At 44.8% G+C, this 15,275-nt stretch overlaps 3 protein-coding genes across 3 annotated transcripts; 2 read left to right on the top strand and 1 right to left on the bottom strand.

Annotated features, from left to right (window-relative positions):
• Nucleotides 1–360: 360 nt before the first annotated feature.
• Nucleotides 361–855, bottom strand: LOC134936308 (histone H2A type 1-like). The gene has a single exon (XM_063931321.1). It carries the CDS (start codon nt 806–808, stop codon nt 416–418), a length of 393 nt encoding a protein of 130 aa, XP_063787391.1. The 5' UTR covers nt 809–855; the 3' UTR covers nt 361–415.
• Nucleotides 856–1,153: 298 nt separating this feature from the next.
• On the top strand, nt 1,154–1,522 carry LOC134934303 (histone H2B 1.1-like). The gene has a single exon (XM_063929766.1). The coding sequence runs from the start codon at nt 1,154–1,156 to the stop codon at nt 1,520–1,522; it is 369 nt and encodes a 122-aa protein (XP_063785836.1).
• Nucleotides 1,523–3,105: 1,583 nt separating this feature from the next.
• LOC134936326 (histone H4) lies at nt 3,106–3,485 on the top strand. The gene has a single exon (XM_063931336.1). The coding sequence runs from the start codon at nt 3,114–3,116 to the stop codon at nt 3,423–3,425; it is 312 nt and encodes a 103-aa protein (XP_063787406.1). The 5' UTR covers nt 3,106–3,113; the 3' UTR covers nt 3,426–3,485.
• Nucleotides 3,486–15,275: the final 11,790 nt, after the last annotated feature.

Genomic DNA, 15,275 nt, shown 5'->3' with positions numbered 1-15,275 from the left:
TCTATGGAACTCACATCCCCGCATAGCTCGAGAGGCCCCCGCTCTAGAATCTTTCATACACACTCAAGACTTCCCTGTAGTAGACTCATCACTCTCTAAATGTCCATTTAGTATCTCCTGCATAGCTTTCCTGCGCTCCACGGTTGTGCTGTATTGTATTAATTTGTTTAGCGCTATAAGTCCTATTGAAGAAAGAACATTATAGAAATTACATTATTATATGTCTGCGCTCTACTGCTTGTTACACGCAAGGGTCAGAAGCACAACGCCAAGTACGATACTCGCACCTTTCCCACTAAACAGCGGGCTAATTACTCCCACATGTACAGCATATCATGAATCAGCTCTTTGGAGTCAGGGTGGGTGGCTCTGAAAAGAGCCTTTGTGTTGCGGGGACAAGTATCTAGCAGTGAAATCACTTGCTCTTGGCTGGTTTGTGGCTCTCGGTCTTCTTGGGCAGCAGCACGGCCTGGATGTTGGGCAGAACGCCTCCCTGGGCGATGGTCACCCCACCGAGCAGCTTGTTGAGCTCTTCGTCGTTGCGCACAGCCAGCTGCAGGTGGCGGGGGATGATGCGGGTCTTCTTGTTGTCGCGGGCGGCGTTTCCGGCGAGCTCAAGAATCTCAGCCGTCAAATACTCCAGTACTGCGGCCAGATACACCGGGGCACCGGCTCCCACACGCTCCGCATAGTTTCCCTTCCTCAGCAGACGGTGAACTCGACCGACTGGGAACTGGAGACCGGCCCGGGATGAGCGAGTCTTTGCCTTAGCACGGGTCTTGCCGCCTTGTTTCCCTCTTCCAGACATGCTTGCGAGGTTCAACAAGATAAAAGAGCCAGTCTTATAACAAAAACACTGAGAGAAATGTCTCTAAAACACCGCCCTCCTCTTACATATATACTCAGAAGCGACATGCTGCTTGCTCTGTGATTGGTCTGCTTACAAGCTAACCAATGCAGCTCAACTTCATCCACAGACCAATCCGCAAAAAGAAGAGTGGGGTTACGATGCCTACCAGTGTCACATGACACTTCTACCCAATAGTGTAGCTTGCATTGGTGATGGCTCGTTTGCATAAGCTGCCTATAAATAAAACAGATGTGGGAGATGACCGCACAGATTTTCTACATTGTATCGAAGAGATTCTAAAGAATGCCTGATCCAGCAAAGTCTGCTCCGGCGCCTAAGAAAGCGGTGACCAAGACCCAGAAGAAGGATGGGAAGAAGCGTAGGAAGAGCAGGAAGGAGAGTTACGCCATTTACGTCTACAAGGTGCTGAAGCAGGTGCACCCTGACACCGGCATCTCCTCCAAGGCTATGGGCATCATGAACTCCTTTGTCAATGACATCTTTGAGCGCATTGCTGGGGAAGCTTCTCGCCTGGCTCATTACAACAAGCGCTCGACCATCACCTCCCGGGAGATCCAGACCGCCGTACGCCTGCTGCTGCCGGGAGAGCTGGCCAAGCACGCCGTGTCCGAGGGCACCAAGGCTGTTACCAAGTACACCAGCGCCAAGTAATCTCCCCCTTCTCTGACCCACATCAACACAAAGGCTCTTCTAAGAGCCACCCACCTCCTCTCTAATCGGGCTGAAACTATCATGGGTATTATATGTGCTACTTGCAAATCTGCCTTATTGTATCTCCGCTTCCATGAACTGTATATTCACTTCCAAACTAAAGCGGGGTCATATAGTCATCATATTACAGATGTCAGCATTAGTGCTTACATAAAGCAATCCATAGAGCAGTGACTGCCCGTGTAGCTGCTGCAGAACTAGAGAATTATTGTATCTTATTCCAATGTTACAAAGTATCAGTAGATTGTAGCAATTGGTCCCGTTGTTCGTATCACTTTGAATCTCCTATAAACACAGTTGCTAAAAGGTTGTTTGTCTTTCAAGATGCCCTGTGTAGAATGCTATTGTTACTGTATCACTGCACGTGTAACACCGGGATCCAATCTCCGGTATCACTGCAGGTATATTGCACCGAATCCATTATAAGGCATCAGGTTCCGTTTAGCTGCATTTAATGAAAGGGGATCTTTATGATCGCACAATACAATGCTGGCTTAGGTACACGTGCCAGCTGTGCTCCCTATAGTAACAGAGATACAGGGGGTGGCTGAGCAGCAGTGTTCCGGAGCGGGACTGGCTGAGTGCAGTATCAGCGGCGCTCATTATTACAGGGAGAAGAGAGACCGAAGCGCAGAGCGGACACTCAGACCGAGCCCGGGACAGACGTTACACTGACCAGCCAGAAGCGGCATGTCATTGGAGTGATTTTGTTTTGTCCCGCCGAAATCTGTTCGACTCATTGGTCCATTTTGAATTTTCATCCTCCATTCCCAATGAGGTTGTGCAAGTCACTTGTTATTATATACCTATTATTTATCTGGACAATATATAATAATGGATATTAAAACGGTTAAATTCTAAATGTGTTTATTTTTTTATTTTTGACTTCAATAAAAATAAGTCTATGAACAACAGTGTGCTAAATAAAGTAATCTATTATAGAAAATAAATTATAGTGTAGTGCTAATATATATATATATATATATATATATATATATATATATATATATATATATATAAACTCCAATGGTCGGCACTCACGTCTGTCCCATACGTAAAGCTTGCCAAGGTGCTGCGTCGACCTATATATATATATATATATATATATATATATATATATGATACTTTATGCTGTCCTATATTTATGATATTTCATTTTTTCTGATTTGCTATTTCTCAGTCGTCATCTATATCATCTGTTATGAGCCTTATATCACATGTTGGGACGTTGATAGGAATGGGACTCTAAGTATGGATAATATTACATTGTATCTTAGGTTGAATATTATGTTGTACCAAGTACAGGAATTGTATGGGAAAAAAAGATCTTAGATAAGTGTAACATTATATTGCGTATACATCTTATGCCCCTAATCTGATGGTAAGGCAGTGACTTTTTAACATCTAATTATAGCCATGACTCCACCTCTCAAAGTGCTCAGTCACCCATCAGGTCCGCATACCTCTTTATAAAGAGCAACCGAAAATGGGTTGCCTCATATTTCTGTGTTGTTAGCTTAGCTATTGAATAATGTCTGGAAGAGGTAAAGGAGGTAAGGGGCTCGGAAAAGGAGGCGCTAAGCGCCATAGGAAGGTGCTGCGGGACAACATCCAGGGCATCACCAAGCCTGCCATCCGCCGCCTTGCCCGGAGAGGAGGCGTGAAGCGTATCTCCGGCCTCATCTACGAGGAGACCCGCGGGGTGCTGAAGGTGTTTCTGGAGAACGTGATCCGGGACGCCGTCACCTACACCGAGCACGCCAAGAGGAAGACGGTCACCGCTATGGATGTGGTCTATGCTCTCAAGCGCCAGGGCCGCACTCTGTATGGCTTCGGAGGCTAAACACCGAGGCGCATCTAATACCATCACCCGCACACAAAGGCCCTTTTCAGGGCCGCCCATCTCTTCTACGAAAGATCTGTAACCCAACATCTCTGTGTAGTGCTGTACTCTGACTATAAGCCGGGTCCTAGTACTTAATCGTTCCCTCACATTAGGCATACCGCTAGTGGTTGCTGTCTTTATTTGGAGTGATGATGCAAGTCGTAAATAGTGAGAGGAAAGGACCGGGCCAGTATTTTAGTGAGCTTATGCCCAAGCTGGCCATTACTAATGTGTCATGTTTATGAATTCTTGCAGTGGGTGAGACGTGAGTAGATTTGTCCTAGAGGTACCGCCATGATCCTTTGTTTCGAAGATGGCACAACACACTGTCGGTGGCTGATTAGTTCTAAGCTGTTGGACACAAGTTTTTTTTTTTTTAATGAAGGACAAACTAAGTATTCACTAGGAAATCCATGATCTCTTACAGCTATCTTAGCTTATCGGCGGGGTTTTTGAAAAATGTATCCGCTCTTCTTTAAACCAATCATTGGAGGGGGACATGCTTACTTCTACCAATCAGCTCAGCTTATATGCAAATTTGATGAAAGCAGCCAGGTTACATAATTCATTTTTTGGACGAGGCTGAAGTTAGCTTCTTATTCGGCCAGCTTCTTATTCACTTCTTATTCAAGCTCCAGCTTCTTATTCACTTCTTATTCGAACTCCAGCTTCTTATTCAGATCATTCAGTTTCGCAAGGGTTAATGAGTCTTCTGTCACAAATTTGACACCTGAAATCAACAGAGTAGGGTCCCTTGCATGTGACCCACTTGTATTTTGCCTGGCCCAACACTGTTTTGGGCATGAAATACACTGGCAAAGTGGGCACACACACCATATTTTGCCATTTTGAATAAGTAGCTGTAGTTTTGCAAGGGTTAACTAGTCTTGGGCCACAAATTTGACCCCTGAAATCAGCAGAGGGTGGTCACTTACATATCACCCACTTGTATTTTGTTTGGCCCAACGCTGTTTTGGGCATGAAATACACTGGCAAAATGGGCACACACACCATATTTTGCCATTTTGAATAAGTAGCTGTAGTTTTGCAAGGGTTAACTAGTCTTGGGCCACAAATTTGACCCCTGAAATCAGCAGAGGGTGGTCACTTACATATCACCCACTTGTATTTTGTTTGGCCCAACGCTGTTTTGGGTATGAAATACACTGGCAAAATGGGCACACACACCATATTTTGCCATTTTGAATAAGTAGCTGTAGTTTTGCAAGGGTTAACTAGTCTTGGGCCACAAATTTTACCCCTGAAATCAACAGAGGGTGGTCACTTACATATCACCCACTTGTATTTTGCTTGGCCCAATGCTGTTTTGGGCATGAAATACACTGGCAAAGTGGGCATAAACACCATTTTATAAATTGCTATTTTGAATAAGTAGCTGTGGTTTTGCAAGGGTTAACTAGTCTTGGGCCACAAATTTGACACATGAAATCAGCAGAGGGTGGTCACTTACATATCACCCACTTGTATTTTGTTTGGCCCAACGCTGTTTTGGGCATGAAATACACTGGCAAAGTGGGCACACACAGCATATTTTGCCATTTTGAATAAGTAGCTGTAGTTTTGCAAGGGTTAACTAGTCTTGGGCCACAAATTTGACCCCTGAAATCAGCAGAGGGTGGTCACTTACATATCACCCACTTGTATTTTGTTTGGCCCAACGCTGTTTTGGGCATGAAATACACTGGCAAAGTGGGCACACACACCATATTTTACCATTTTGAATAAGTAGCTGTAGTTTTGCAAGGATTAACCAGTCTTGGGCCACAAATCTGACACCTGAAATCAACAGAGGGTGGTCACTTACATGTGACGCAGTTGTATTTTGCTTGGCCCAACGCTGTTTTGGGCATGAAATATACTGGCAAAGTGGGCACACACACCATATTTTGCCATTTTGAATAAGTAGCTGTAGTTTAGCAAGGGTTAACTAGTCTTGGGCCACAAATTTGACCCCCAAAAACAACAGAGGGTGGTCACTTATATATGACGCAGTTGTATTTTGCCTGGCCCAACGCTGTTTTGAGCATGAAATATACTGGCAAAGTGGGCACACACCATATTTTGCCATTTTGAATAAGTAGCTGTAGTTTAGCAAGGGTTAACTAGTCTTGGGCCACAAATTTGACCCCCAAAAACAACAGAGGGTGGTCACTTACATATGACGCAGTTGTATTTTGCTTGGCCCAACGCTGTTTTGGGCATGAAATACACTGGCAAAGTGGGCACACACACCATATTTTACCATTTTGAATAAGTAGCTGTAGTTTTTCAAGGGTTAACCAGTCTTGGGCCACAAATCTGACACCTGAAATCAACAGAGGGTGGTCACTTACATATGACGCAGTTGTATTTTGCTTGGCCCAACGCTGTTTTGGGCATGAAATACACTGGCAAAGTGGGCACACACACCATATTTTGCCATTTTGAATAAGTAGCTGTAGTTTTGCAAGGGTTAACTAGTCTTGGGCCACAAATTTGCCCCGCAAAAACAACAGAGGGTGGTCACTTACATATGACGCAGTTGTATTTTGCCTGGCCCAACGCTGTTTTGGGCATGAAATACACTGGCAAAGTGGGCACACACACCATATTTTACCATTTTGAATAAGTAGCTGTAGTTTTGCAAGGGTTAACCAGTCTTGGGCCACAAATCTGACACCTGAAATCAACAGAGGGTGGTCACTTACATATGACGCAGTTGTATTTTGCTTGGCCCAACGCTGTTTTGGGCATGAAATACAGTACACTGGCAAAGTGGGCACACACACCATATTTTACCATTTTGAATAAGTAGCTGTAGTTTTGCAAGGGTTAACCAGTCTTGGGCCACAAATTTGACCCCCAAAAACAACAGAGGGTGGTCACTTACATATGACGCAGTTGTATTTTGCCTGGCCCAACGCTGTTTTGGGCATGAAATACACTGGCAAAGTGGGCACACACACCATATTTTACCATTTTGAATAAGTAGCTGTAGTTTTGCAAGGGTTAACTAGTCTTGGGCCACAAATTTGACCCTTGAAATCAACAGAGGGTGGTCACTTACATATGACCCACTTGTATTTTGCTTGGCCCAACGCTGTTTTGGGCATACAATACACTGGCAAAGTGGGCACACACACCATATTTTGCCATTTTGAATAAGTAGCTGTAGTTTTGCAAGGGTTAACTAGTCTTGGGCCACAAATTTTACCCCTGAAATCAACAGAGAGTGGTCACTTGCATGTGACCCACTTGTATTTTGCCTGGCCCAATGCTGTTTTGGGCATGAAATACACTGGCAAAGTGGGCACACACACCATATTTTGCCATTTTGAATAAGTAGCTGTAGTTTTGCAAGGGTTAACTAGTCTTGGGCCACAAATTTGACCCCTGAAATCAGCAGAGGGTGGTCACTTACATATCACCCACTTGTATTTTGTTTGGCCCAACGCTGTTTTGGGCATGAAATACACTGGCAAAGTGGGCATAAACACCATTTTATAAATTGCTATTTTGAATAAGTAGCTGTGGTTTTGCAAGGGTTAACTAGTCTTGGGCCACAAATTTGACACATGAAATCAGCAGAGGGTGGTCACTTACATATCACCCACTTGTATTTTGTTTGGCCTAACGCTGTTTTGGGCATGAAATACACTGGCAAAGTGGGCACACACAGCATATTTTGCCATTTTGAATAAGTAGCTGTAGTTTTGCAAGGGTTAACTAGTCTTGGGCCACAAATTTGACCCCTGAAATCAGCAGAGGGTGGTCACTTACATATCACCCACTTGTATTTTGTTTGGCCCAACGCTGTTTTGGGCATGAAATACACTGGCAAAATGGGCACACACACCATATTTTGCCATTTTGAATAAGTAGCTGTAGTTTTGCAAGGGTTAACTAGTCTTGGGCCACAAATTTTACCCCTGAAATCAACAGAGGGTGGTCACTTACATATCACCCACTTGTATTTTGCTTGGCCCAATGCTGTTTTGGGCATGAAATACACTGGCAAAGTGGGCATAAACACCATTTTATAAATTGCTATTTTGAATAAGTAGCTGTAGTTTTGCAAGGGTTAACTAGTCTTGGGCCACAAATTTGACACCTGAAATCAACAGAGAGTGGTCACTTGCATGTGACCCACTTGTATTTTGCCTGGCCCAATGCTGTTTTGGGCATGAAATACACTGGCAAAGTGGGCACACACACCATATTTTGCCATTTTGAATAAGTAGCTGTAGTTTTGCAAGGGTTAACTAGTCTTGGGCCACAAATTTGACCCCTGAAATCAGCAGAGGGTGGTCACTTACATATCACCCACTTGTATTTTGTTTGGCCCAACGCTGTTTTGGGCATGAAATACACTGGCAAAGTGGGCATAAACACCATTTTATAAATTGCTATTTTGAATAAGTAGCTGTGGTTTTGCAAGGGTTAACTAGTCTTGGGCCACAAATTTGACACATGAAATCAGCAGAGGGTGGTCACTTACATATCACCCACTTGTATTTTGTTTGGCCCAACGCTTTTTTGGGCATGAAATACACTGGCAAAGTGGGCACACACAGCATATTTTGCCATTTTGAATAAGTAGCTGTAGTTTTGCAAGGGTTAACTAGTCTTGGGCCACAAATTTGACCCCTGAAATCAGCAGAGGGTGGTCACTTACATATCACCCACTTGTATTTTGTTTGGCCCAACGCTGTTTTGGGCATGAAATACACTGGCAAAATGGGCACACACACCATATTTTGCCATTTTGAATAAGTAGCTGTAGTTTTGCAAGGGTTAACTAGTCTTGGGCCACAAATTTTACCCCTGAAATCAACAGAGGGTGGTCACTTACATATCACCCACTTGTATTTTGCTTGGCCCAATGCTGTTTTGGGCATGAAATACACTGGCAAAGTGGGCATAAACACCATTTTATAAATTGCTATTTTGAATAAGTAGCTGTAGTTTTGCAAGGGTTAACTAGTCTTGGGCCACAAATTTGACACCTGAAATCAACAGAGAGTGGTCACTTGCATGTGACCCACTTGTATTTTGCCTGGCCCAATGCTGTTTTGGGCATGAAATACACTGGCAAAGTGGGCACACACACCATATTTTGCCATTTTGAATAAGTAGCTGTAGTTTTGCAAGGGTTAACTAGTCTTGGGCCACAAATTTGACCCCTGAAATCAGCAGAGGGTGGTCACTTACATATCACCCACTTGTATTTTGTTTGGCCCAACGCTGTTTTGGGCATGAAATACACTGGCAAAGTGGGCACACACACCATATTTTGCCATTTTGAATAAGTAGCTGTAGTTTTGCAAGGGTTAACTAGTCTTGGGCCACAAATTTGACACCTGAAATCAATAGAGGGTGGTCACTTACATATCACTCATTTGTATTTTGTTTGGCCCAACGCTGTTTTGGGCATGAAATACACTGGCAAAGTGGGCACACACCATATTTTGATATTTTGAATAAGTAGCTGTAGTTTTGCAAGGGTTAAATAGTTTTGGGCCACAAATTTTACCCCTGAAATCAACAGAGGGTGGTCACTTACATATCACCCACTTGTATTTTGCTTGACCCAATGCTGTTTTGGGCATGAAATACACTGGCAAAATGGGCACACACACCATATTTTGCCATTTTGAATAAGTAGCTGTAGTTTTGCAAGGGTTAACTAGTCTTGGGCCACAAATTTTACCCCTGAAATCAACAGAGGGTGGTCACTTACATATCACCCACTTGTATTTTGCTTGGCCCAATGCTGTTTTGGGCATGAAATACACTGGCAAAGTGGGCATAAACACCATTTTATAAATTGCTATTTTGAATAAGTAGCTGTAGTTTTGCAAGGGTTAACTAGTCTTGGGCCACAAATTTTACCCCTGAAATCAACAGAGAGTGGTCACTTGCATGTGACCCACTTGTATTTTGCCTGGCCCAATGCTGTTTTGGGCATGAAATACACTGGCAAAGTGGGCACACACACCATATTTTGCCATTTTGAATAAGTAGCTGTAGTTTTGCAAGGGTTAACTAGTCTTGGGCCACAAATTTGACCCCTGAAATCAGCAGAGGGTGGTCACTTACATATCACCCACTTGTATTTTGTTTGGCCCAACGCTGTTTTGGGCATGAAATACACTGGCAAAGTGGGCATAAACACCATTTTATAAATTGCTATTTTGAATAAGTAGCTGTGGTTTTGCAAGGGTTAACTAGTCTTGGGCCACAAATTTGACACATGAAATCAGCAGAGGGTGGTCACTTACATATCACCCACTTGTATTTTGTTTGGCCCAACGCTGTTTTGGGCATGAAATACACTGGCAAAGTGGGCACACACAGCATATTTTGCCATTTTGAATAAGTAGCTGTAGTTTTGCAAGGGTTAACTAGTCTTGGGACACAAATTTGACACCTGAAATCAACAGAGAGTGGTCACTTGCATGTGACCCACTTGTATTTTGCCTGGCCCAACGCTGTTTTGGGCATGAAATACACTGGCAAAGTGGGCACACACACCATATTTTGCCATTTTGAATAAGTAGCTGTAGTTTTGCAAGGGTTAACTAGTCTTGGGCCACAAATTTGACCCCTGAAATCAGCAGAGGGTGGTCACTTACATATCACCCACTTGTATTTTGTTTGGCCCAACGCTGTTTTGGGCATGAAATACACTGGCAAAGTGGGCATAAACACCATTTTATAAATTGCTATTTTGAATAAGTAGCTGTAGTTTTGCAAGGGTTAACTAGTCTTGGGCCACAAATTTGACCCCTGAAATCAGCAGAGGGTGGTCACTTACATATCACCCACTTGTATTTTGTTTGGCCCAACGCTGTTTTGGGCATGAAATACACTGGCATAGTGGGCACAAACACCATTTTATAAATTGCTATTTTGAATAAGTAGCTGTGGTTTTGCAAGGGTTAACTAGTCTTGGGCCACAAATTTGACACATGAAATCAACAGAGGGTGGTCACTTACATATCACCCACTTGTATTTTGTTTGGCCCAACGCTGTTTTGGGCATGAAATACACTGGCAAAGTGGGCACACACAGCATATTTTGCCATTTTGAATAAGTAGCTGTAGTTTTGCAAGGGTTAACTAGTCTTGGGCCACAAATTTGACCCCTGAAATCAGCAGAGGGTGGTCACTTACATATCACCCACTTGTATTTTGTTTGGCCCAACGCTGTTTTGGGCATGAAATACACTGGCAAAGTGGGCATAAACACCATTTTATAAATTGCTATTTTGAATAAGTAGCTGTGGTTTTGCAAGGGTTAATGAGTCTTGGGCCACAAATTTGACCCCTGAAATCAGCAGAGGGTGGTCACTTACATATCACCCACTTGTATTTTGCTTGGCCCAACGCTGTTTTGGGCATGAAATACACTGGCAAAGTGGGCATAAACACCATTTTATAAATTGCTATTTTGAATAAGTAGCTGTAGTTTTGCAAGGGTTAACCAGTCTTGGGCCACAAATTTGACACCTGGAATCAGGAGCCTATCAATACAGTCTCTGCGCATAAAGCTTTTCTTAAATTCTGCAATGTAGTCTCTGCGGGCCTAGGGGGTAATTCAGACTCCATCACTGCAGCAGCAGCGATCGCAGTCTGAATTACTTTGTGGAGTGCGCAATCCGGGAGCCCAGTGAGATTCTATCAGCATCTCAGGGCTTCGATCGCCTCTGCCTGATTGACAGGCAGAGGCGGTCATGTGGTGGGAAGGGGCATGCCACCGGCTTTAGAACCACGGTCCGGACAACGGAGGCCTGTCTGGACCGTTGGGGGGTGGCCCGAGGCAGCTGCGTGGTGTTACACACAGACTCTGCGACCCGGGATGTGGCGAGTAGCGGACTGCCAGCGTGCAGGAGCTTCGTTTGCAGGGAGTTACTCATCAGGTACAAAATCATCGACACCGTGCAATGGTTTTGTACCTGTGCGAGGGGGATGGGGGGGGGCTAGGGCCAGTCATGCAGGGCGGACCAGCCCTGTGCTGGGCATCCACCCGCATGTCAGAGTACATGATTGTAGATGTGCTACATTTAGCACATCTGTGATTAGATCTTGTCTGGGGACTGTTTCCTCAGACATTCAGTGAATGATGCTGCCCTGTGGCAAATTCGCGCATGCACCTACGCAGTGGCGGAACAAGACCATGGTGGGCCGAGGTGCAACAAAATGCGTTGCCCCAGCCCGCCCAAGATCCAAAACGTGTGTCAAAAAATAGGGCATGGTCTCATTGAAAAGGGGTGTGGGCACACAATAGTACCACCAATTCAAATTATGCCACACAGTAGTGCAACCTCATTACATTACACTGATTTACATTACATTACACTGAACAGTAGTACTCCTTATATACATTACGCTACACAGTACTGCTCCTGAAACACGTTATGCCACACAGTATTGCTTCTTATACGCATTACGCCACATAGTAGAGCTCCTTCTACACGTTACGCCACACAGTAGTGCTCCTGAAACACGTTATGCCACACAGTACTGCTTCTTATACGCATTACGCCACATAGTAGAGCTCCTTCTACACGTTACGCCACACAGTAGTTCTTATACACATTACAACACACAGTAGTGCCTCTTATACATGTTACGCCACACAGTAGTATCTTAATATACGTTATACCACACAGTAGTATCTTAATATACGTTATACCACACAGTAGTGCTCCTGATACACGTTACTCCACCCAGTACTGTTCCTTATACATGTTACGCAACACAGTAGAGCTCCTTATACACGTTACAACACACTGTAATGGTCCTTATACACTTTACGCCACACAATAGTGCTCCTTATACACGTTACGCCACACAGTGGTGCTTCTTATAGACGTTACACCACACAGTAATACCCCTTATACAGGTTAAGCCACACAGTAGAGCTCCTTATACACATTACGCCACACAGTAGAGCTTCTTTTACACATAACGCCAATATAGTAGGCACTACGGTAAAGTTTTAGGGTTAGGCTGCTGGGGGGGAGGGGGGAGGCACTGGGGTGGTGGCTAGGGTTAGGCTGTGGGGAGGGGTAAATGTTAAGGTTAGCTACTAGGGAAAGGTTTAGGGATTAGGGATAATGGGGAAAATACTCACCAGAACACTGCTGAGACATCGCCAATGCAATGTGATCCAGAAAAAGGCACTGCTGTCACCGGTATAAAGTACGAAACTGCTATATCACAAGGGACTGTTTGTTGACAGTTCTTTATGTCGACATAATGAATATCAATATGATAACTGTCGGCCAATTGTATCCAACTCCCACAAAAACTCAGAAGACTTCTCACTGTATAAAAATGGGACAATTCCTTTGTACAAGGATACACAAGGCCCATGGAGACAGATGTCCACACTATGCATCATGCAGCCAGCAGCAGCACATGCACCCTGGGTGACAACACATGACCCTGTGCCTGGCTGCCTTAGTGGGGTCACTCTATGCTGTGCTGTATGTTATATGTCACTGCACAGTCACCATTACTATTTGCAGAGAGACCACCACCTCCCAATCTCCGCCCCCTCAATGTAGGCTCCGCCTCTTCGAGGTCCGCGATTCTGAGTTTGCAGGATGAAATGTACAATTAGAAAAATGTATAATAAAATAAAAATAAATAAACACACAGCTGCCTTACCGCCTTTACAAGGAATGCTGCTGCACTAACTCTACAGTTTAGCCGCATGGTCACGTGATGCTACGGCTCCGGTAGCAAAAAGAAACAGCTGGGCTGCCCGTGAATGAGAGGGGAAGATGGCCCCTTCTCCTTCTCCAGACTCCTCCACTGCATCCTCCTCCCCCTCTGGCCAGACTGCAGCTCAGCCTCATTCTGTTAAGGGGAAGCGGCGGCTTGCAGCGCGCCGGCAGGTGGCATGTAATGAGTCAGTCTCACTCATTGTAGTGCCTCCGGCTGTGGGCCCCTTCATCGTGGAGGGGCCCTGCCGGTTGCACCGCTGCAAGTTCCACCCCTGAACCTACGATAATAGCCCACCAGACCAAAGAATATCCTGAGTTGCGACATACATTTTAGCTTAGGCCATGTGAAGACTGCTTCCACCTTGCCAGGTTGAGGTTTAACTTACCCTTGGCATACAATATACCCCAGATACTTTGCCTCCACAGATATGATGGCACACTTCTCCAGGTTAGCTGTGAACCCTTGTGCCTGTAGAGACTGTAACACTGCATCCACCTTTGGAAGGTGCGACTGGAACAAACCCACTGTGGTAGAGAAGGCTGTTTTTGCTTTGGCAGCTTCCATCAGAGGAATTTGCCAGTACCCCTTCAGTAAATCTAGCGTAGTTAGATACAGGCTTATTGCTAAGTTCATAAACCCGGGGCATAGGATAGGAATCAAACCGAGGAACTTTATTTAACTTTCTGAAGTCATTACAGAATCTCAAAGCTCCAAAAAGCTTGGGCTCTAAAAAAAAATGGGATTATTCCATTCACTGTTTGACTACTCTGTGACCCCCAAGCGCCGCATCACTTCCAGTTCCCGTTTTACTGCTGCCTGTTGGGCCTCAGATATACAATATTGCCTTTGTTTTATCACCCCCCTGGGTGGAGTAACATTGTCATGCTGTATGATTTGAGTTTTCCCCAGGAGGGCAGAGAACACAACCTGGTACTGTGCTACTAAGTTTACCACTTCTTGTTTCTGGCTAGGACTCAGTTACTTCAGTAGGCACCTGACATTCTGGGGTTTTCATGGCCACTAAAGAGGGATGACTGGCACTTTCCAAGGCTTCAACAAATTCACATGGTAGACTTTTACCTCTTTCCTTCTACCTTCCTGCCGTACCTAGACACAAGTATCAGTACCTTGTTGCCCCTATTGAGAGTCCGGTTGACAGCAGTAACGCCATGACTGCGTTTTTGATCCTGTTGAGCTCTTGCCATATGCTTGGTCAGAAGTGGCGCAATTTGCCTTAGACAGCCATATAATTGGGACACAAACTGAACGATGTTAGGCTCTTGGGACGGGATCAGTACTAAATCCCGCAGGATGGGATCCCGGCGGTCGAAATACTGATGCCGGAATTTCGACCACACAATCCCGACAGGGGTGGCGAGCAGAACGCAGCCCATTGTGGGCTCGCTTTGCTCGCCACGCTGCAGGCACGGTGCTTTGCTATGCTCAGCACACTTTTATATTCTCCCTCTATGGGTGTCGTGGACACCCACGGAGGCAGAATATGTCGGGATTGTGCCGGTCGGGGTTCCGGCGTCAGTATTTCAACCGCCGGGATTCCGTCCGGCGGGATCTTAACCGCATCCCCTTGGGACAATTGCTGCTCCCACCCATCTTTTAATAGATCTAGTATCCCTCTGCGTTGTCTACCATAGAGGAGTTTGAAGGGTCTAAACCCCATACAGTCTCTATATAAAGTCTCTATATAAATAAAGAATAATAATAATAATAATAATAAAAAAAGAGGCTTGGGGTACCTCTCAAACTGCCAACATTAGCTAAGGTAAGAGTAGGTCCTAATCTCGCTTCTCCTGTGACACTGCCCTTTTCATCATCTGCATAAGGGTTCTGTTAAAGCATTCAACCAAGCCGTCTGTCTGCGGGTGGTAAACCGAAATGGTAATTCTATCCACCTTTAACAGGCGACACAGGTATTTCATTAATTTAGACACAAAAGGGGTACCTTAGTCGGTCAGGACCTCTATTGGTATTCCTAGACGGGTATACAGCATCAAGAACTCCTGGACAATAGTGCTAGATTTCATGTTACATAGTGGTATGGCCTCCGGGTAC

The sequence above is a fragment of the Pseudophryne corroboree genome, chromosome 6, assembly GCF_028390025.1.
Source record: "Pseudophryne corroboree isolate aPseCor3 chromosome 6, aPseCor3.hap2, whole genome shotgun sequence".
NCBI lineage: Eukaryota > Metazoa > Chordata > Amphibia > Anura > Myobatrachidae > Pseudophryne > Pseudophryne corroboree.
This window is presented reverse-complemented; position numbering and strand designations above follow the sequence as displayed.